The sequence below is a fragment of the Falco punctatus genome (genome assembly GCF_963210335.1).
Source record: "Falco punctatus genome assembly, chromosome: 5".
NCBI classification, from domain to species: domain Eukaryota; kingdom Metazoa; phylum Chordata; class Aves; order Falconiformes; family Falconidae; genus Falco; species Falco punctatus.
In genome coordinates this window covers 44177974-44199688 of record NC_137584.1, presented here as the reverse complement: position 1 = coordinate 44199688, position 21715 = coordinate 44177974, and the positions used below count along the sequence as shown (strand labels likewise).

General features: G+C 34.7%; 1 protein-coding gene across 1 annotated transcript in view; it reads right to left on the bottom strand.

Moving 5' to 3' along the window:
- ADGB (androglobin) overlaps positions 1-21715 on the bottom strand; it is a 112693-nt gene that overhangs the window by 44613 nt on the left and 46365 nt on the right. The window contains exons 13-20 of the mRNA XM_080388226.1: positions 18733-18778; positions 12278-12446; positions 10307-10370; positions 8536-8638; positions 7470-7611; positions 5242-5356; positions 3610-3777; positions 1548-1686 (exon numbers count right to left, since the gene is read on the bottom strand). Coding sequence (XP_080244352.1) covers positions 1548-1686; positions 3610-3777; positions 5242-5356; positions 7470-7611; positions 8536-8638; positions 10307-10370; positions 12278-12446; positions 18733-18778 — 946 coding nt within the window. The remainder of the gene's footprint in view (positions 1-1547; positions 1687-3609; positions 3778-5241; positions 5357-7469; positions 7612-8535; positions 8639-10306; positions 10371-12277; positions 12447-18732; positions 18779-21715) is intronic.

Sequence of the window (21715 nt, the reverse complement as noted above, 5' to 3'; positions counted from 1 at the left end):
TTGGCTTGGTGTTGCCCTTTGAACAAACTGTAAAGTTTATCCACTGGGGATGTCAAGTGGATTTCATAATTAGAAATAAACAGCTACTTCACTAGAAATAATACATTTAATTTGTGAGGCTAAAGAATATATGGATATACAGTCATGGTTAAATGTTAAATTATTTCTGAATATACAAATGTAATAATTTGGATGCGGTACCACAGAGAGAAATGAATTCTTTTAATAGAAACTGTCAAAGGTTACCCCAGATCAGGCTGAAAACTAGAAATGCTGAATGATTTGTGAAATAATATCTATTCCTAAAGATTTCATTTCTTTTTTGTTCTTTGTTAATACAATATCATAAGAACAAAAATGGCAATGTCTCACATAAGAATAACTTTCAGAAGGTTTGGAGGAAAGTCTCCATTAAAAAGTAAAAGACAAGTATATGTGCTTTCTTGAAGAACAAGAGTCTTACACCATTTTGTCAGTAAAGATACTTGTGTAAATTTTAATGAAGTTTTTTAACACTGATTTTCCAAAATAAACTGATTACTGAAAGGAAGTATCATTCTGATTGACTAAGGAGTAAGACTTTGTACTGTAAATTCATTATAGCAGAAGAAAAAGCTAAGTCACCCTGAATGGCCTTCATGATGATGTATATCTTCCTGCCAATTTTTCAGATAAATTCTTTTTCTGTCATAATATGAAACCATATACATAAAGCTTCTATTAATAAATTAAATATTAATAGATTAAAAATTTACATAGACTGCAAAATAAGTCTCTTAAAATGAAAAAGAGCCATACATTTGGTTGCCAGGCAAACTTAATTCTAACTGCTTATGCCTCTAGCCTGCATACAAAATAAGGCAAAGAACCTGTGGGAAAAGAATTATCTCTGCTTGTAATAAATCTACCTTCCACAGTACCTTCAGGTATACAGCATACCCTAATCACAAGCTGGAGAAGCGGTGGATGGTGCTGTAGCTGGTTCCTCACCACATTTGTCGTAAGAACTAACTAGCCAGACAATATGGTAATCTGCCGAAGCAAGCAAGCAAGCAAAAATACCAAAATACCCCACTCCCCCAAATAAACAAAACCCCCTCTACCCATTACCAAGAAATAGCTGAACTTTCAATCAAAGTACTAACTTGTCTTCCTTCACTCTCATTTCCTGAACAAAATAGCCATTTAAGGTCTCTTCAGCTGGTTATTTGAACAAAAAACATAATGTGCAGTAAAAAGCAGGTAAAAAAAAAAAAGCATCTGTAGATGCTTATTAATACTGACAAATGCCAAGTCAAGGAAGACAGAGGGCAGTTTTATCAATTTTATAAATAACAAACATGAACAGACTTTCTGGAACAAAGAAAAGGATCATTTCTATTCTGAGATGAGTCTCAGATGTGCTGTCAACAGAAGAAGGCTTATCTCATAAGAAATGAACCATGCTTACTCAGGCAAGAAAACACAAGATTAGTGAAGAGTTGGGCTTCCTTGAAAATAAGAACGGGCAGATTTATTTGAAGTGGTTAGCAATACCAGTACAGTACCTGAAGACACAGTGTCATCCTCAGAAACCTCTGTGTCTTTAAAATCTAAAGTGAAGGACCTGAAGGCAAATTTATAGCTGTAAGGAGTCTTCTTGCCTAATATATATTTGATTAAATTCCAAAATGCACCATTGAAAACCTAAAATCAGAAAGAAATAAAGCATTCAAAGAATGATTAATTTTAAAAAGCTGATTTATATTTCTTCTTATCGATTCAAAACCAGCGTAGCTCTTTTCTAAGTTCTTCTAACATACAGCATCTGAAAATTAGTCCCAACTGCAGAACTACAATGCTTCAAGACAGCAATCAAGAGAAAACGTTTCATGCCTGGCTTATTAAATATAGGACTGATGCTACAGTCAGTTTTTATCACATGACAATATCTTAGTAGTTTATGTGAAGTGAGATGATGGTCTCATACCCAAGGACAGAACACCACATAATCATCATGACAACTGGCATTCTGATCAGAGGTTTCAGAACAGAGACCAACAACCTAATAGGTATGCTTACTGAATGAAGAGGTGGCACCACAAGGAAAAAAGAGGAATATATTCACAGGCAAAAGGGGAAGATTGTGTCCTACTTATATGACTAAACTGATGGCTGAATTTTTATTCTCTACATATTGATGCTCTTTAAAGAGCAGAAATCTAGTCTCTTTTTCCTTTTTCCAATAGATGCAAATTTTAAAGTGTGTTTTTCAGAGTTTGTTTCATAACCTGAATTGAAGAACATAGTAATAACTTACTGGAATAGACATTATTTTTCTCTTTCATTTTCAGATTTTTCTGCTTCCTGGAACTATTTTATCCTATATCTTCCAAAACAAAGTGTTTATTAAAATACATAATTTAAGAGAATAATTTTTCACTATTTATATTAAAAGACAGACAATTTATATTTTTACATTCTTGAATCACAGTTGGTTCAGTGTCATTTATCTGATTTCTGGTTTTCTACTCCTTTACAACTATACATTGGTCTTAGAGGAGCAGAGAGGGAGAGATATTTATGTTCATACTCACTGAACTTTTCTTAAGGTCCCCAAGTTTTACATATACCTCATATGAGCATATACATTTAAAATTTGTATTTTCCATTCCAGAGAGGTCAAACCAATTTTTTTCTGTTGGACTTGGCCTGAAAATTACCTCTTTCATGAGTGGTGCACTTGGAATCATTCTTTCTTAATTCTGAATTGAAGCCTAGTGTCAAGCCCATGTATAAAAGCACTGACGTAGATGTTCTATTTTTTAATATCAGTGATTATAAAACTATTAATCCCTTTCTTCTATTCAGTCTTTTAAAACACAGTCTAAACTGCATGAGCTTTCTAGTACTTTGATGAAAGTGAATCTGGAATATATAAAGTACTAACCATACAAAAATCAAGTTATAGCAGTATTATCAACATTTGTATATACATAAAAAATAGCGTATCTTTTACATAACTATTTTGTTGCAATCTTTCTATAGACTTGAAAAGGAACAGTATAGAGATCTTCAGAAAAGTATAACATCTTCATTGTATCCATAGACCCTTTAATTTATCACACACAAAGAGAGCTGAATAAATATCTTGCAGTTTCAAAAAGTAAACAACTCAAATAGTATGAGTGAAAAAACTCATTACTGTTTTCAGTAATGTAAGCTATAATAGTGTTTTCTTGTGCCATCAACATTAGGCACACAAAGGAACCATTCTGGCTTTTCTGCATTTCAGGTAGTGTATTTTAAATCCAAAATTAAGTCATAAAAAAAAAAAGCTGATGCTTTCTGCCCCAAAGTACACTAAACTAAACTGACAATATTAGAGACTCAAATTTAGACTGTGCTACTCTGTGCATATTAAAATTTCTTCATACTTAAAGAAGATAATTTTTGTACATGTTGCAAGTTATGTCATTTAGGCTTACACTTAGTAACAAATGGCACATTTGGAGTACTCTGGAGGTCCTTTTTAAAAGCACAGTCATTGTCTTGAAGAGGATAACGACAATACTAAGCTGTTACCCAGCTTCTGTCGCTTTTAGATATGTATTTATTAGAATTGTTCACCTTGAAGTGTTCTTCAGCCATTCCAGTACCATGGAGGTCAGGAGGACAGTGAGTTAGTTCCAACTCCTTCAAGGCTTTAGAAAGTTCAGGCTTACTGCTGAAATTATTTATCACATTTCCAACAGCTTTCAGGACAGCTGTAGCTTGTTCTATGAACCGGTAGCTCTCCTGGGGAGAGAGAATAAAACCAACCAATGCTAGAAAGCTTGCTCTGAGATTATATCTTATTTTGTTTTCTTTCTAGGCTGTGACAGCATAAGCATTTTTTCTATGATGAAGTACAAAACCATTAAGCAATTGTTAATAATTTTATAAACTGTAAAATCAATTAGGTATCTGGTATTCAAAGGCATACCAAATTTGCACTGATTTTAGCTATTGAAATAAGAATGTTACAACACTATAACAGGCACTGTAACATATATCTGTTAAGGATTTTATTTTCCTGTATCATTAGTCCTAGGACATTTAATAAAAGATAAGATGCACATAAGGAATTTCTACTGCAGTGATAATATAAGACTCTTGTTAGCTGAAATGCTCAGCATCTCTTCTACTATAAAAGGACAGATGAGTATTTGTGTCCCGCTGAAAACAATGTCCAAATACATGCTGCCTAAAGTATCATTAATCTTTATCAGGATTCCTGTGCAACAATGTGGATGCTTTCCTACAAATGACACTCTGCAGATAAATTTCTGTCTTCAAAAAGAAGTGCAGAGAAGACCCCAGGATAAAATTCTGCTTTATTTTCTTGATGAGGAATAGCTTTTCATCCACAACCTGAAGACAAGGGGATAGTACAGGCACAAGACATTTTTAACAGCCCAGCTTCTTATGTGTAAACTTCTTTGCTACAGTAAATGTAATACATTTGCACAAGCTGCTTTAGTGACTTATGATTAGGACACTGGATCTACACCGCTACATAAATTTGCTGTTACCCTCAGATTTCAAAATATTTTTGCACAACTGTGCTCTAGAGGCTATACTCCCCCTCCCCTCAGCACCTGTGACAAACATTCAGGCCTCCTGCTTGCCAAATCTTGAAAATACAGATGACAGTGATGTCTGCCTCGATTGTAGGCAACAAAGAACAAAACCTGTAGTAATTACTCCCCTGGGTCTCTATCTCAGCTATGAAAAGTTGTTTGAATCAACTATTCACTTTAGATATAAAAGCTGCTCTGGGACCCAGTGAGTAATATGTGATCACATGGGAGAAAACAAACTTTACTGTGACAGTTTATTTTACTAGGTAGGTATTTTGGAATATTAGTTAATACCTGTACATGTACTTTATCACATGTTTCAAAAAGAGTTTATACTCTACCTCTGACATGTATTTCAACAAAAGTATTTTTAACATTCTATTTCATGCTGCTGTCCTATGTAAACTGCAATACTACCCAAAGTTTACTTACATATGTTTTAGACAACTATAGCAATACCCATCTCAGTGCCCTCTGTGCTGTAAAACACATTTCTTTTACACATTCATTCATTTCATATAGAAATGAATATTAGACCATTAAACGTAATAACTCTAAATGAAGATCCAACAGTACTTCACTTTAATAATGGTCAGAAACACCGTCATCACAATGCCTGACTAGTTCTAGTTATGCATACCTTTTCAAGAGCTGGCAAAACAGTATCCTCTTCTCCAAAGACACATGGTACCCTGCTACAGAGATGAATATGGTGTCCTATGGGAGAACTTACTGTGAAGAGCAGGATGTGTCGCCTGCAGTGAAGGAAAAAAAATATCTAAAAAGCATCTTTTTAAAAAAAAAAAAAACACACAGCAATTCTTAAACTTTCCCTTTCATACAACTGGTAAAAATGAAATCCTTTCCTAGATGCCTTGGCTTTTCAAATTCTGTATTTCTAACTCCTTGCTTCTAAAAAACCTCCAAACATAGGCAGTAGGTGGAATCAGATAAGTGACTATTTTTATTTTATTTGTTTAGGCTTTATTTCGATTTTCTTTAGCAAAATAGGTAGGTTCACTATTTCAGATGGATACACAACTGAAGTTTTTTAGTCCGGAATACGGTTAGCTACAGTCAAAAATATATCTGCTCTTGAAAGCTTAGAAAAGAAATCAAGTGCTGGACATATATTACTTAGACCATAATTTCCATGTTTGCATTGCAAAACCAGGAAAAATTAATGCATAGCCATGTCAGGCTAGATGAACTTTAAGAGTGAGCATTTTATGGAGCAACTGTGAACCAAACCACTCAACCATAGCCTCCTAAGGTGTAAAACAACAGAAATTCAGTATGTCTTGTTGGGATACACTCAGCTCATTCTTGTCTGCCTGATGGTATCCTATAATGGATTCCAATCTTAAAATAAACCATTCTTAACTATAGTTATACAACACAGGGGATTCAGGCTCTTCTCTTCAGTCAACAATGTCCTGAAATCCCACTGAAATATTAAGGAGCTTGCTGACACCACATGGTGAAGCTTCATGGTCTTGTACCATTGTCAGAATGGCATTTAGCTGGGCAAGTTCATCCAGGCCTCAGCTTCAAAGTGTTAACCAGACATCCAGCAGTAAGAGTAGGAAAGAGGAGTTACCCCTCGACACACACTCACACTATTTTAGTTGCACCTTCTTGCGAGTGAAATTTGAAATGTCCCCTGGCCACCAACAGAGGGAAGAAACTACCTTCCAGGCTTAACAAGACGTTTCTTATTTGGAATGAAATAAGGAAGCTGTCAACAAGCTCATTTGTCTCCCACACCAGCTGTAAATTAAATCTTCCCGAACGCCTGCTGGATCTGTCTGGAGTAGAGCAAATCAAAGGGGAGAAGCTTATCAGTTTGAGCTGCCTGTATCTGTGGTAGCTTTGAAATCTGCAGTTGCAAAAAGGTACACATTTTTGGCTTCCCTATAGGACAGAGGTATGCAGCTTCTGGAAACTACGCTAAGAAAATACATGTGGTGGCAGAACTAAGCTATAAACACAATAATAACTTTTCCAATTTTAGTCTTAATCAAAACAAATAGGGAGTACTATTAAAGAGCTTTGATTTAATATCAACATGTTAGTATTGTGGTATTCTCCTTCTACGCCTATTTATTTGAAACCTTACTTGATTTCTAAAAAATACATTTTGTCTCATGTCTTTGAGATTAAACTGGTGATTCTCTATTTTTGGAAAAGTAGGCAGCCTCCATGAATTAGTCAGCAACTTTATGCTCAAGGCAAGATACAAAGATGTCATCTTCCTTGTTTCACTGGAAATGTTTTCAGAAACTTAAACAGGTGAAAGGCAAGAGCCTTTGGTATTTGTTATTTAAACAGTCAATGCTCTACACTGAATACCTAGAGTTACATGCAAAGAGAAATAAATCATATTAAGCACCATGTGAACATGGAGTAAGATATGCAAGGCTTCATGGATAGCCTTAGAATTTCTCCTGTCATGTTTCATAAATTCTGTTTCAAGAAAAGCTATGAAACCTCCCATCATGCTTTCACAGTTCCACTAAAAATCCTAGTTCTTTAATTTTTGTTGGTATGCCAGGGAACATCTCAAAATCATTCTAGTTAGAAACACTTAGGTAGGAGTTCATATTCTAGATTATTTTTTAGCAAGTTAGTGTGATTTTTCTTGCTAAACGCTCTTAAATAAGAGTTAAGAATTACAAATCTTTATAGAGATTTTTGTAATTATTTTAAATTCATAGCAATTCTGCAGTCTTAGCAAATCCTAGCTATCAACCAGTTTGGCAGTCCAAAACCTTAGGTTTTAGGAAATAAACTCTTAGTTGCTGTGTAAAGTAAAAGACCATCTCAAGCCTTAAAAGTTTTAGGACAGAAATGAAGCTTCATACATACCCAACAGGAAGATTTAACACAGTAGCTTTGGTTGCGGACGTATGCATCTTTAACACAAGTTCCCCAGGAGCCGCACATTTCCAAGAGAAATGTTCAACCATCAGCATACCCTTTGAAACACTAGAACACTGTCGTTCAGTACCTAGATTAAGAAAAAAAAAAATCCAAACCAACCACATGATTGTGAGGGGGAATAATGGAAAAATTAAGACAACTACACTTATGCAGAATCTGTAGCTACTTCAGTCATTGAAGTCCTCATTTAGGCTTTGGTAACTCAGAGAATGGAGCCAGTCATCTAAAATGCATAGGTGGTACAGAATATGGCTTATTTGTACTATTTATTAGAAAAGAATGTGTTAGGATTATGTGTAGATCGGACATCTTTCAAGTCACTTAAGGCTGCTCTAAAACTTCATAAAAATCCACTCTGTCCACATGCAAAGGAAGCAAACAGCCATGCAAAGCTTATATTTGTATTATAGTTTGATTATTTTAATAGGATGGTCAGTTTGGGATTAATTTAAGCCAACTGTCATAACATGCATTTCTTTTTTGAATGCCATTCTATGGTTTTCATAAAATACAAGTGACTTCTATTTAAGCCATCCAAGCTGTTGGATCTTGACTTAAGTCAGCTGTAATTATACTTGAGATCTTACTGTGCACCAGTTTAAAAATCACTTCAAAAATAAACTTTGGTCATATTGCTAATTTTACTGTATTTTGATCAGCTAAGGTATGAAATAGCTTGCAAGAATAGAATTTGGAGAAAAAAAAACACCTTAAGAAACAAGGAAATCCATACAACACACAGATTAAAAGCTTGCAGCAAATCATAACAAACAGTAAAGGGAGGGATTCTTCTGATAAAATATTGACCATCATTATGAAATAAGAAGAAAGTGTTGCTCGAATACTAGTGCATTTCCTAGAATCAATTTGGCTATCTAATGCTAAACTCTCAAACTGTGCCAAAATACACCACAGACAAACACAACAGCACAGACATATTCAAGAATGGGATAACACAACGTTAACATGCACTTTTCTGCATTGGCCTTACCTCCAGTATCATCCCAGCGTACTAATGCAGAAAAGCTAACCAGGATTTCAATGGGCATCAGACTGTCCACAAGTAAATAATAGAAGACTTGGTCATCGGTAGACTGCATAGAAAAATGGACATTTGATCATCTTTCTTTTTCGTTGAATATGCTGTCCACCTGGGCTTATACAAAGTATGGCTAAGATTTCAGATACTGTGACCCTTACTATGGTATAGGAAGTAATTAACTGTCACTACTTCCAAATTCAGACATGTCATTTAAACCCAGAGCCTCATGCTGCATGTATAAACCATGACGTTCAGTTAAGAGATAAAAGGAAACAGAAGAGTTTCCTGAATGAGAATATATCTACTTTTGTATGATATTCTCCACATGCACCTCAATGTAGTAGTTTTTACTTGCCAAATATCTTAATGGAAGGCCAAAAAATTTTGTTTTGTGCTGCAGCTTTCTGATTCTAATTAATTACAGTAAGCTTGGGGAAAAAAAGCACTCAATTTGTAACACACGACTGATACCACTTCATACGTTTTTGTAGGAAAAAAACCCCATAGAGACAGCAATTTTCACTCTCAGCTTCAATACATAATTCCTATGCCAATATCAGAACCTACAGAATGACTCCAAAGTTCCTAGAAATTCTTCAGAATCTGAAGGTGAATGAGCTTCTTTGCTTCAGAACTGTTTTAATACATGTCTTCCTACACTCTCCAGAGTTATATCAATATACTTTTTGTATTTGATCCTGGAATACCATTACTATTATCTTCATAGCATAATATAAAAGTGTTGGTTTTAAGTCTGATACTGAATTTACCTAATACTGTAAACACCTCATATAGATCAATGTAAAAAAATAGAATGGTTTTACAGCAAAGGGTTAGTTATTTGGCACAATAGCACACAGGCTGACATAATCTTGATGCTAATTATGGCTTGTGAAAGTATATCATGCAGTGATCAGGAAAATTTTTTTTGTGATGTGATTACAAATAGAGAGGTGTGAAATTGCAGATATACTACAATTATGAAGCATAATCCATGTAGTTAACCTTCTCAATGCAGGATTTTACATAATGTTCACGCCTGGAGTTCACATTTCAGTCCTCTACAATTACACTTCATTTGCAGTATAAAACTAGAGCTGGAACAGAATATTCAAGCATGTTGAATAACCTTCTGATAACATGAACTAATGGCAGTTTTAAAGAAATACTGTAATTTTAGTGTAACTAAGGTGTATTTCTAATCCCTGCAGCACAATCTTGTAAACTGCTAAAGGACAGCCTGTAAAGAGAAAATGGAGGGCTATGCTATACAGAGTCCCGATTTGGGTTTTAGGTGACAGGCAAAGATGAAGGAGAATTGAAGGGCAGATTCGACAGCTGAATCATGATTAAATTTAATGTAGTCTCTAGACTATTGCAAGGTAGATTTAAATCAAGATAAAGAGAGGATGGCAATCTGATTCACTGTAAATTATACTTTCACTACCAATTTTCATGATCTACATATTTAATTATTTTACTATTGTGCAACAGCACAACGTATTTTTTTTTTGTCTTAAAGATAGTGAAATACTTTGAGATATTTGCTAGCAAGCCTTATCTTTGTATTGACTACGGTAATGTTAATGTATTATTATTTTTTCAGTAACAGCAGCTTTTTGTGATCTGAACAACATCATTTAGGATGTATGTATTACCTAACTATGTAAACCTTTGACAAAGTTAAAAAAAGTACATAAAACTCAATACAGTCATATACCTTAAAATCTGTCTTCTGATAGTTATAAGCATATGTATGTGGCTTGTGGAAAACATACAGGTTCCTAGGGAGAAAATAAAATAATACTACATGTAGAAAAATCATAGTATAAATTACATATTTCAGGTTAATGTCTATTTCATAGCATAAGATACTAATTTTAGTTTCATATATCAGACTCCCAGCTATTTTTCAGAAATGGTTCAACATTTTTAGTTTCATAAAGGGTAAATACATTCATTTCCAGAGAAAGAGCATCACAATTTCTATCTCTGCTGCACTTCAGTTTTCCATTGGAGGTCAGGCCACTAATTTGTCCAGTTTGACTCTATAAATGGTAATAACCTAACATTACTCTGAAGCTTCCATGCCTGCCTGAAAATTACTGTAATAAAGTTATCTATAAAGTATAAACCTATTATAAATCTATAAACTTATTTTGTATAGTTTATTAATATTCTTTTTCAATCCTGTGGTGTTTTCACACCTTCAGAAAGCTACTTAGATCCTGACAATTATTTTTTCTGACCTTGATATAACCAAGAGCAACATAAATGTCTTCAGCTTTACTTGAGGATGGAATCAGATGCAAACTTCAATGTTTTATGTAAAATAAATGTTTTGATTACTCAGAAACTTCAGAGGGATCCTGATCCATTGCTGACGTATTAATTCCTACAATGACTACAATTTTGCTCATTTCTCAAAGTTGATAACTCTGAACATTCATCTTCTTGTCACTGCCTCTGAGATGTAGGCGTGTCAGACGTGAAAACACTTTCAACAGGACTGACTGGTAAAATGAAAATCTTAGGTGCCTGATTTCTTCTGAGTGATAAATTCTTCTAAGGTAAATCAAGATGCTTTGTTAACAGCTACTCTATCAGCTCACTGTGAAAATAAGCACACTCTCACTCATTTAGGGACAGAAATAAGAAACTGACAAATGTTCTATACCTTTATATTACAGTGGTCTACAAAAGTTCAATAGTAATTTAATGTTTGGCTGACGAGTTTAAAAGTTCATATTTCATATTCTCTCTCCATGACACTGTGAGCTAGAAAGGAAATGTCTTTGCCTGTGATGTTTTTTTCTGAAGGCCCTTCCTTCCTGGACCTGAGGCTCCCTAAAAATACTCAGGCAAACAAGCCAGCTCTAAAGTGATCTGTGATCTTTTGTTCCTAAAGTTCCTGTAATGCTGCTAGAATAAAAGTTATGCATGCTCTCTCAGAGAGGGAGCAGAGTTTAATACATGCTCAAGAAAACATTTATGAAAAGAAAAGCTTCACAAAGACATCTCAGTTACAAATCCAAATGAAAAGAAAAAAACAAACCTGGGTAGATTTTCTCTCATAAAATTACTCCTCTCAACAATGTCAGATTCTATATAGGATCTGTATTGTACCAGGCTTCTTAAATCTTAAAGACAGAAACTAAAGATAGTATGCTACAATTACAGTAGCTATTACATGTTTGCAGAGATATAAATGCCTTGGAATTATATTGAAAAGGAAGCAAAAGAAAGCAGCTATTGACCAAGATGAGCTATGCTCATGCCTAAAGAAGATATCAACATTTTCTGCCTTCGAATTGCATGATGCACACGCAGGCTGTGTCTGGCTGGTGGCTGATGGGTCAGGTATGTGAGCTCCCTAATGGCTGCAGTCCACAACCTACCATCTCCCACCCACATTATAGTCTGATATATGCATGACGAAGCTGGAAGTTGTGTTCTCTGCTGTACTCTGGTTGACATATGCAAGCCATACCATGGGGCTGCACCTACAGACTGACTGTCAACAGGGACAGTAAGTCTGGTCTGAAGTGCAGCCTTGGGACTACCCTGAAATACAGAATAGTTATGCAAAGATCTGTTGAGAAGGTAAAGTTGTTATATAGTCACGTTTCACATTTTACCATAGTTATACTGCGTACTTTACAGAATAAACCTGAAAAACTCTGTTCCTTACTGGAAACAAACACAGAAGTCATCAAAGCTAATCCAGGTTTCCCTGGAAACTGAAGTCCGTTCCGACTCGATTTCTTCCTTTGATATATCCCCTGTCTGGTGGTTCATACCAGTATCAGCTGTTTCTGACATTGGCTTTGCATCAAAACTGATATTCTCATCTAATTCATCTGCAGAGATAAGAAGACACACAAAGCCAATACAGTGAAAATATGAACATTAAAGTAGTATCAGTGTTCTACGGAAAAAATATCCTAAAATTACCAGGATATCTTCCATACATCTCAGTGTTTAAAAATAAAAACCCACTAACCAAAAAAGCTCAAAAGGTGACTGAAACAACTCTGTATAGATATTTGTTGCTTACATCTGCAACTGCTTCAGTATTCCGCCTCAATATACTATCACATGTTAAACTGTGAACCATTAATATGAACACGTTAGCTACACATATACAAATTCTGCAAACCTGAAGTCATCTATATATAGAAAGATACAACCCCTTGTCAAAGCTCCTATTCAGTGAAAAGCCGATGGAGCAGTATCATAAAATTTTTACAACCCACAGAAAATAAAAAATACACAGAATTGTGGAGGACACAGATAGGAAAAGTACCTATCCTTGCCTCCAGTACTTAGATACTGTCCCCTGTGATGCTACTCACACAAATCAATCCAACTACTTCTAAACACAAATAGATTTGAAATACTCTCAGACTCATACCAAAATATAAACACAGAAATGTCATGAAGACACATTCTGCAATCATTTAATAACTTTTTAAGTTGTGTTGTAATGTCACTTTCTCTGACTTTACCCTGTGATATTCATATAAATAGTTGTTGATAATGTTTAATCTGGCCCAAGAAGAAGTTTTCAGAATAGCTCAGAAGAGCTGACAACAGATCAGACATGAACAGCCATTAGTTCAGAATGTTTGCCGAGGAAAAAGATGATTTAAAATCCAAACAGGTAACATATAAAAAATGTGAAAGCTAATTAAACATAATTTATCTGTTTTTTAAATGTGCTTTGTAATATTTCAAGATCAGCAAGACACATAGGTATTTCATGGATAACTAATGAGTTTACAAGGTGGCTCTAAGAGTTTGCAATTATTTTTCAAGAATTGAAAGAAATGTGATGTCAGGAAATGCACCAAAGACCTTTTTCTCCTCACTCGACAGAAAAACTACCTTGGAGCTATGTAATCTAGGATTTTTTCTTACATTTAAGTTAACGTGGGTTTTAGGCCTTCAGTGAAATAACTGCAGTGCTTAGCTTACAAATGTGCATATCACAGAGAGGATGATGAAGGGGTCACCAGAGCAGAACTATGCCCAATGTAATCCTTCTGTGGCTCAGTGCTGCTCTTTTGTTCATTCTGAACAGTACTACAGCACTATCGATAGACCTGCAGGGTTAACAGGGTCAGTAGATCTCTGCAGCCTTCAAACAGATGTGCTCCACCCTATTTAGAAGTCAATATATAAATCTTTCTGCTGATTTTTATGCAGACTGGGGTCAGAGGGAAGACGGCTCTTCCAGGGCAGCTAAAGGAAAGCAAAACCAGTGTCAACAAAATGTCTGAAGTTTCCTCGCTCCTCTTTGAAGAAGTAATGAGAATCTTTTAAGAATGTCATCAAAAAGCTTATTTTATCCTTTTTGATATATGTAGTCCAAAGACAGTGCTGTTCAGAGCTTCCTGATAGAATGATATGAAAAAAGCAAATCAAACCAATTATTGTTTACCTTGTAGGCAAGAAGTGCCACTTCTAGCTATGAGAAACTGCAAGAACTGGGTGATACAACGAAGATACAACTTATGGAATAAAACAACAAAGAAATTTGAAGCAAATCTTAAGAGATGTTCAGTATAAAATAATACTTTAAAACTGATATATAGAAGATAATTGCAGAAAAAATTGCCTGTAATTATCATATAGTTAATTACTTGAGCAAATGTAAATACGAATCAAATACATAGGGATATAATGTAAGCTTATTATAAACAGAACAGAGAGCTTCAGAAAAAGGGACCAGCATATTTGAATTCCAGAATTTTATGCTACTTAGAACTCAAGTAAAAATATTAATGTTACAATCAAGCCCAAGAGAAAAAAAGTAACTTGATGAATAAGGGAAAACACTCAAATACAGAAGTAATAACAAAACATCCACTGGAAAAAAAAAACCACAACAAAGAAAAAAACCCCACCCCCCCAAAAAAAAAACAACAAAAAACAGAAGACAAATAAAACCAGATCACTAACTTAGAGCACAGCAGCATACAAACTAGAATTATTAATCAAAAAAGGGAAAAAAGTAGCAAATGAACACAGATTAGCAGAATGTATCACAAAAATCTCTACTTATATGGTAAGAAAATACTGTACTGCATGGAACTCCCCAAATTATTAGAAAGAGTAATGTTCTTAAACTAAGAAGACGCAAAGATGACAGTTTAACATCAAAGACTGTCATTGCTTTTGGTAAGTGCTCATTACTTTTTAAGCACTGGCTCTTCACTGAGATGCTTAAATGGAAATCAAGCCCCTCATCAAACTGACTACAGTTTTGGACGCTAACATTTATTCAGTATATGGATGCTTTGTATCTGTCTCCTTATAGTCATGAACTAGCTCTTTAGAACACAGTAACAGGCAAATTAAAACATTTGATAGCCAAGTAAATGAAAAAGAACCAGAAACTACTATCTTGCAAAGAAAACGTTTAAAATGGTTCAAAGATGAAAAAAGTCCCCTGTTTCCATTTTCAGTAAGAAGGGATAGGCAGGCTGGCTTACTGGAGTAGAAGTACAAAACCAGAAATTTCCTTTTTGCAGCAGAAATTGCAAGAATTTAACACACTGAATATGAAAGTTGTAGGTAATTGCCATAACAGACTATAACATATCCTAACAGAGATAATGGCATACAAAATCTTCAATCCACAAAACTGTACTTAAGGTGTCTTTGAATGAAGGTTTTCTACCTGAGTTTGAAGATTAGCAAATGTTTTAAAGAAAATTTAAGAAGTGATCTAACCAACTACAGATTATTTAGTACAATGCCTAAACCAAATCTCAAATACGGGCAGATGGGTGGATGAGAGGCAAAATAATTTTATTCAAGTATAACATCTCAAGAGTATTCTAGAGTTTTTGCTTTGGGTTGGGTTGTTTTTCTTTTCCCCATGGGTGTAGGGTGTGTGTGTGGGGGTATTTTTTGATGTAAAAAAATCACACAAAGAAACAGAAGTATAATACATGCTCTGCCTTAAACTGAATTGCATTTTCATTATGAAAAAAGCACTACACAATGCTGCAAACCTGAAGGCAACCAATCTATCAGCTTAAGGAATAAAATGGTAAATAGATTTGAATCAAATCATCCACTTTAACAGGATGCCAAATTCTAGCTGCTTTTATGAAAAAATATAAAGATTGTGTATGTGATCAAAAAAATTTTTCCCCTTACTGTGTACTGCTTCAATATAGCCTGCATACACTGTACAGCAATGTCATACTTAATTCCAGCATGCTTATTTGAAATTTCACTTTCTGGCTTTGTAATTTTCAGCCTGTATTTTAGTTTCATCACGTCTCTGGACAAATACTGGCACAGCAAGATTTCTTTGAGATAACATAATTGTAGGAATAGTGTGATACTACAAACAACTTTCATCAGATTGAGTATCTGCACCAAAAGCAATTTGAAATCATAGAAGAGCACTTTATAGAGAGAATGTAACTGCTTTATCATAACAACACAGAATAAGTGTAAATGTACATATTTTCATTTTACAACAAAGCACAGAAGTGTAATTATATGTTTTAGGACAATTTTTTTTTGTGCTGGTAAATTTGCAAAGCTATGATTTCTTACTCTGAGGACATTCTACAGACAATGATACACTGACAAAAACACTGCACTGCATTTGATGAATTTTGGCATAGCACAAAATTTCACTGGACTTCAGCAGCCTAAGTAGTTTAATGAGACTATTTTAAACTTTTTTTTGTTTAAACATACATAGAAGGACAGAGATTCCTAAATCAAAAGGTTGAAATATTGAAAAGCAATCATACATCCAAGAAAGGACTGGTATACATATGTGAGTTTACTTGTAAAATATCACTGTTCTCAATAGGAATGTATTTCAAATCCATTCAAGTAAACTTCCATTGACATTACATTATTCATATATTTAACTGTCTAATAACCTGTAACCAAACCCTGAAACAAAGTTATTGAAATCTCATTCAAATACTTTACAAAATTTGGGCAATTTTAGCTATGTTAAAAAGTATATTAAAACCCTCATTCTCATAAATAAAAGATTTTTTAAAAGATTTCTCTATTTCTCTCAGTTTTGGTTCATGATTCACACTCACATTTTGTGGAGTTAAAAGAGTTGTAACAAATCGTTTTGAAATAACAGTAATACAAAGTAAACCTCATAATCTACAGCGCATGGCACAATGCAAAGCATTAAACCGAGATGTATCGCCAGCTTCCTCTCCCAATTTTTTTTTTCTTTTAAAAAGGATTTTTTGAAGATGGGTTTATTTCATAATTAAGACATTAAAAGGATTTGTGTTATTTAAAGAAAAGTCTTCAAATCCTCTAATGACTGTTAACACTTGCTATGTAAATTTGGAATAAATGGATTTTGCATAGCGAAATGACAACATATGGTTGAGATGGCCTGGAGATTGTGAAGAGAACTTGAGTACAAATGATTTTGTTACAGTAGTTATGTGAATTATTAGTACTATGGGCCAGAGGATGGAAATACCCACTTTGTCCTTTTCCTTGGTTGTACCATGGAAGCCTTTCTTCAATGGGCATTTCTTGAGCTTACTTTTGAGTAAGCAGAAAAGATGGCAATCTGGCTATTGAGATATGCTAGCTTCAGAAACAATTAATAGTGACAGCTACAAAAATACTCCAAGTTCCCAACACATTCATGGCAGGCTTAAAGAGTAGTCTGCTGCAAAGTATTATATCTCTGTTAGGTTTTGGCATTGAGAGGTGAGAGAATAACTGAATTATATATTTCCAGCTCTTTAACTTGTAGCATTTTGATAAAGTGAGATTCTTTTGGTTAGGTTCTTTTTTTACTAGGATGATATTACTAAAAATTAATAAGAAAAGATATTCAAGCACTAAAGTACTTTAAATCAGTATCAGTTCTTAAAAGCATAACCTCAAAATTACATCTTTTGCTTGTACTGAACAAATTTTACCAAAATTGTTTAAAAACTATTTCTTAGTATAGGTTTTGGAGAAGTATGATCTTCATTTGCTTCAAGAGATTTTAAAATCATAAATGTATTCTCACTCTTCATTATAATTCTAGTACGACTCAGGTTTTTGGTTGGGTCGTGTACCCTCCCTTTATAAACTTATCTCTTATTACCCTATTTACTAGGGTTACTAGAGATGGTTGATAGGGTGCACATTTTTCCAGAATGAAAATAGTGTTATGAACTGTGAAAATATCTAAACTTTGTGTGTAAAATTACTGGGTTTAATTAGACATTAGTTTAAGTAGAAGTCAGGGAGTTGTGCACATGCTTTAACTGAGAAGATATGTATTGTATTTCTCAATTATTGCAAGAGGGGATCATAGATATTTTACAGAGAAAAAAATAAAAATGTTTTTTAAAATGGTACTCTTATGCCTTTCCCCACCATGAGAATCAATCTTCAGAAATGCTTAAAAAGCACAGGTGCATTGCACAGGCTTCTACGTGGACTGAAGGGTTGAAAATCAAACCCAAGATGTGTCACATGTATGAATCATGGTGTAAATAAAGTACGAATCCTATTCACGTTTCACACTTTATTCTGCTCCAAAATTCACTTTCAGAACTAAGGTAAAAGGAAAGGTGTTTCCTCGCAGCCAGTTTTAGGAGAGGTTCATTGTTCGCCAAGCAAATCTGTTCATGTCTTTTTTAAAACTGGCTCAGTAACTTCTCCTGACCAAACTCTCAACACATTCACTTAAAGTAGTACACATTTTGAAAAAATGACTCAGTTTGAATACTCTTCCAATACTAATCTTGAACAGATAAAAAAAAATCAACATTTATTGAAATGAAAGCTGTCCTTTTTTCTTGCCTTTTACTTCAGGGAGGAAAAAAAAAGTGTAATTCATAGTGATTAGAAAAAGAGCTCTCTGTACAACATCCAGTGTATTTTACTGGTGAATAACTTAGGAAAAGCATTATATTTTCAAAATATTCTTGTAAATTAGGCATTTGTAAATAGCAATCTGAAGATTCTACTCTATGTAATTACATATGGTATTACCAGTTCTTCAAAATCTTTTCCCATTAAACCAACATCCATAAATAAGAGTGTTGATATCTGTACATGAGGATTAACATTGAGGCCAAACAATATGGGAATGGCAGAAGCCTGAACATAAACTTCAAACACACTTACCTTTACTGAGTCTCTGTGCGTTTTGCTGCCAAAAGAGGGTGGTCTCCTATATGATAAAAAAAACAACAAAACCCCGTCAACGTTATTATAATCTTGCATTATTTTGTTAAAGAAAATACTTTGTTTGGGGGCAGACCTTCCCGATATGGAGAAACAATCTAGTAAGTTATCATTGTAGTATATATTTTTTGAAAAGAAAAAAAAAGAAAAAATAAAATTCACCATAATACCTACATATACATCACCAATAGGCAGGCTAATGTTTTTCTAGAGAAGTACATGTGATCTGGAGTCTATGATAAAAGCTATTCCATATGCCTAGTCCTCTGCTAGTAAAAAAAAAAAAACGTTCTTTGATATTACTGTTCTTTGAAAAGAAAACAAGTTCTATTCTAAGAACTAATTAGTCCTATTCCAGAACCATTTCTGTTCTTTTCTATTCTAAGTTTCCATTCTTGGAAAGTGTATGTCCTTTTCCAACAAGCTGTGGAAGCATACACAACTGACACTGGCAACAGCATGCCTGATTGCTACAGCATCTTTTGTTTTCTATCAGCTGCATAAATACAAAGTAGCCTGCTCTTTTTTAATGTTTTTGGCAAACAACTTTATCCTCGTCAATCCCATTTCCAAGATAGAGCTGCTGAACTAATACGAATGCAATATCCACTTACATTTAAGGTTGAAATTAAGTTAGCCAGCCCTTCTGAAAGTCCACTCATTCACTTTGAAAAGACAGCATCCTTTTCACTGACAGATTAAAATCTTTGATACTGGTAAAAATGCACGCCTAGTCATCCTTCTGTCTGACTGCCCTGTTACCTGCAATATGACATACTCTGCACAAGACCCACTTGCACTTTTTTTTTTTCCTTTAAGGAGGGAAAGCCCAAGAAAGATTCCACAGTTTCCAGCTTATTTCCTGTTTGAATGTAGTATTATTAATGGGTTAACCGGACTAGCTTTGCCTTTGCAAGGACAAATACTAGAACATAAAAAGACTATTGAAAACATATTTTCAAGCTTCTTTTCACACCAGGTCTCCCTTTAACAAGTTTTGTCACACTTCCCCCCGAAGTCCTCACGTATACCCACCTTTACATGTGTCAAAGGCACTAATGCTGAAACAGATAGCATTGAGCTGGCCAGCATCTGGGGACACAGTGATTCTCTGTTCTGCATTTCAAAGAGGAGTTGTGGCAGCTATAATGACTTGAAGCTGCAGTTATGCTTTCTCAGCACAATCTAGAAACATTTTTTTCAGGGGCAGACAGATATCATTTTGAGTCTGAGTAAGTTAGACTGGATGGTAGGTCAGAACAGTACCTAAAGCTTGCACAAAGTCATTGTTCTGTAAATCCAGGTTGTGCCTCAAACTTCCTATTACAGACTATGTTGCATACACAATATGAAGGGACCTGCGAATGCTTCCTTTAAAGCCTTATAGTGTTCTACTTTAATTCCTGGTTGCAGTAAAAATCTTTCTGCAATATTTTACAGCACATTCACAGGCCCAGAATAGACTCAGGAATCTCATCTCTATCAAAATATTAGGTATTTTATCTCTGAACTAACTAAACACAAGAGTTGAGAGAATAAACTACAGATTTAAGTCTCTGTCCCAAAATACAAAGTACCAAATAGTTTAATAATTATAAATTAACTCAGTATTGTTTGAGAAAATTTGAAAGCCCATTTCTGCACAGCGCAAACCCTAAATTTTATTCCAAGTTCATTGTGGGTTTTTTTAAAAAATATTCATGAGTCAAAGCTGGGGACAGATCTAATATAAACAGCAATTAAGAGAAAAACAGACATTGTTGAAATTGTTAACAGGTGGCTGAACAAATTGGTAGTTGAAATATATTAAATCTTACAGGTCCCTTTTTGGATTGATTTCTTGCTTTTCTAGAGCAAATGAGCTGAAAAGGACAAAACAGAATTTTTTGATTGACCATGTACTTCAGCACCTGGTTCCAGACTTCAGTACATACAACTGTGCAAAACTAAAGGAAGCTGTCAGCACTTGTCACATGACATTGACAGTCATGCCTCAACATTTGGGTCTGAAACAGCTCTCCCCTTTAAATCAACTTCAGAAGAACACATGCATACAGTGGTCATATTTCTTCATAGGAGTCTACAACCTGCAAGATTCAAATATTGCCAAATTTCCTGTAGGAGTCACAGGATTCACCAAACAGGCACATCTCAACTGTACAATTTCTCGAGTTTCTTCTCAGAAATCCTAGGCATGTCCAAAGCATAAAAAGTATCAGATCGACTGTCCAAGCCTTGGAGATGGTAACATTTGTACCATGAGTCTAGCACTTTCTGCCAGATTTACTGTTCATGAACAGTACACACGATCCATGCTTCTAGTATGGACATGGGGCAGCTTACTATAGGGCTACTTTGTTGGTATTAACAGCTGGCAGCAGGAAGGCCTGGAAGGATACAGAAAACCCTCCAAAACTGCTTCAACAGAATTTTCAGTAAAGAACAACATTCCCTGAAAATTGGGATGCTTAGTGATGTTACTTCAGCCAGTCTGAGATGTGTGTAGAGACTCCTGTAGGCTGATTTACTCAGTTTTTGGAACACAAACATAACCTAATCAAAAGCTGTCTGCTTCTCTAATGGTAAGGGATGTATCTGTCTACCTAAACCTCACTGATTCTGGGACAACTGGGAATGTCAAGGAAGTTTTCATTCTGTTATGCTATTGTCTCAGCTACAGCAACAGACATTGGCACAGAAAAAGAAACTAAAGTTCATTAACACCTTAATGAACACATGTTGTCTGAAAGGTCAGGTCTGCTGCCACAGTAGTGGATGGATAAATAAATAAGTAAATAAATAGTATCCAGCTGTGAAGCATGAAAGGATGCACACAGACTCGAGAGAATTTAGTTACTCAATGTTCTTCCTGCAATTAATGGGAAATCTGAATGCAACATGTGAGGAAAATTTGCTGGTAAAC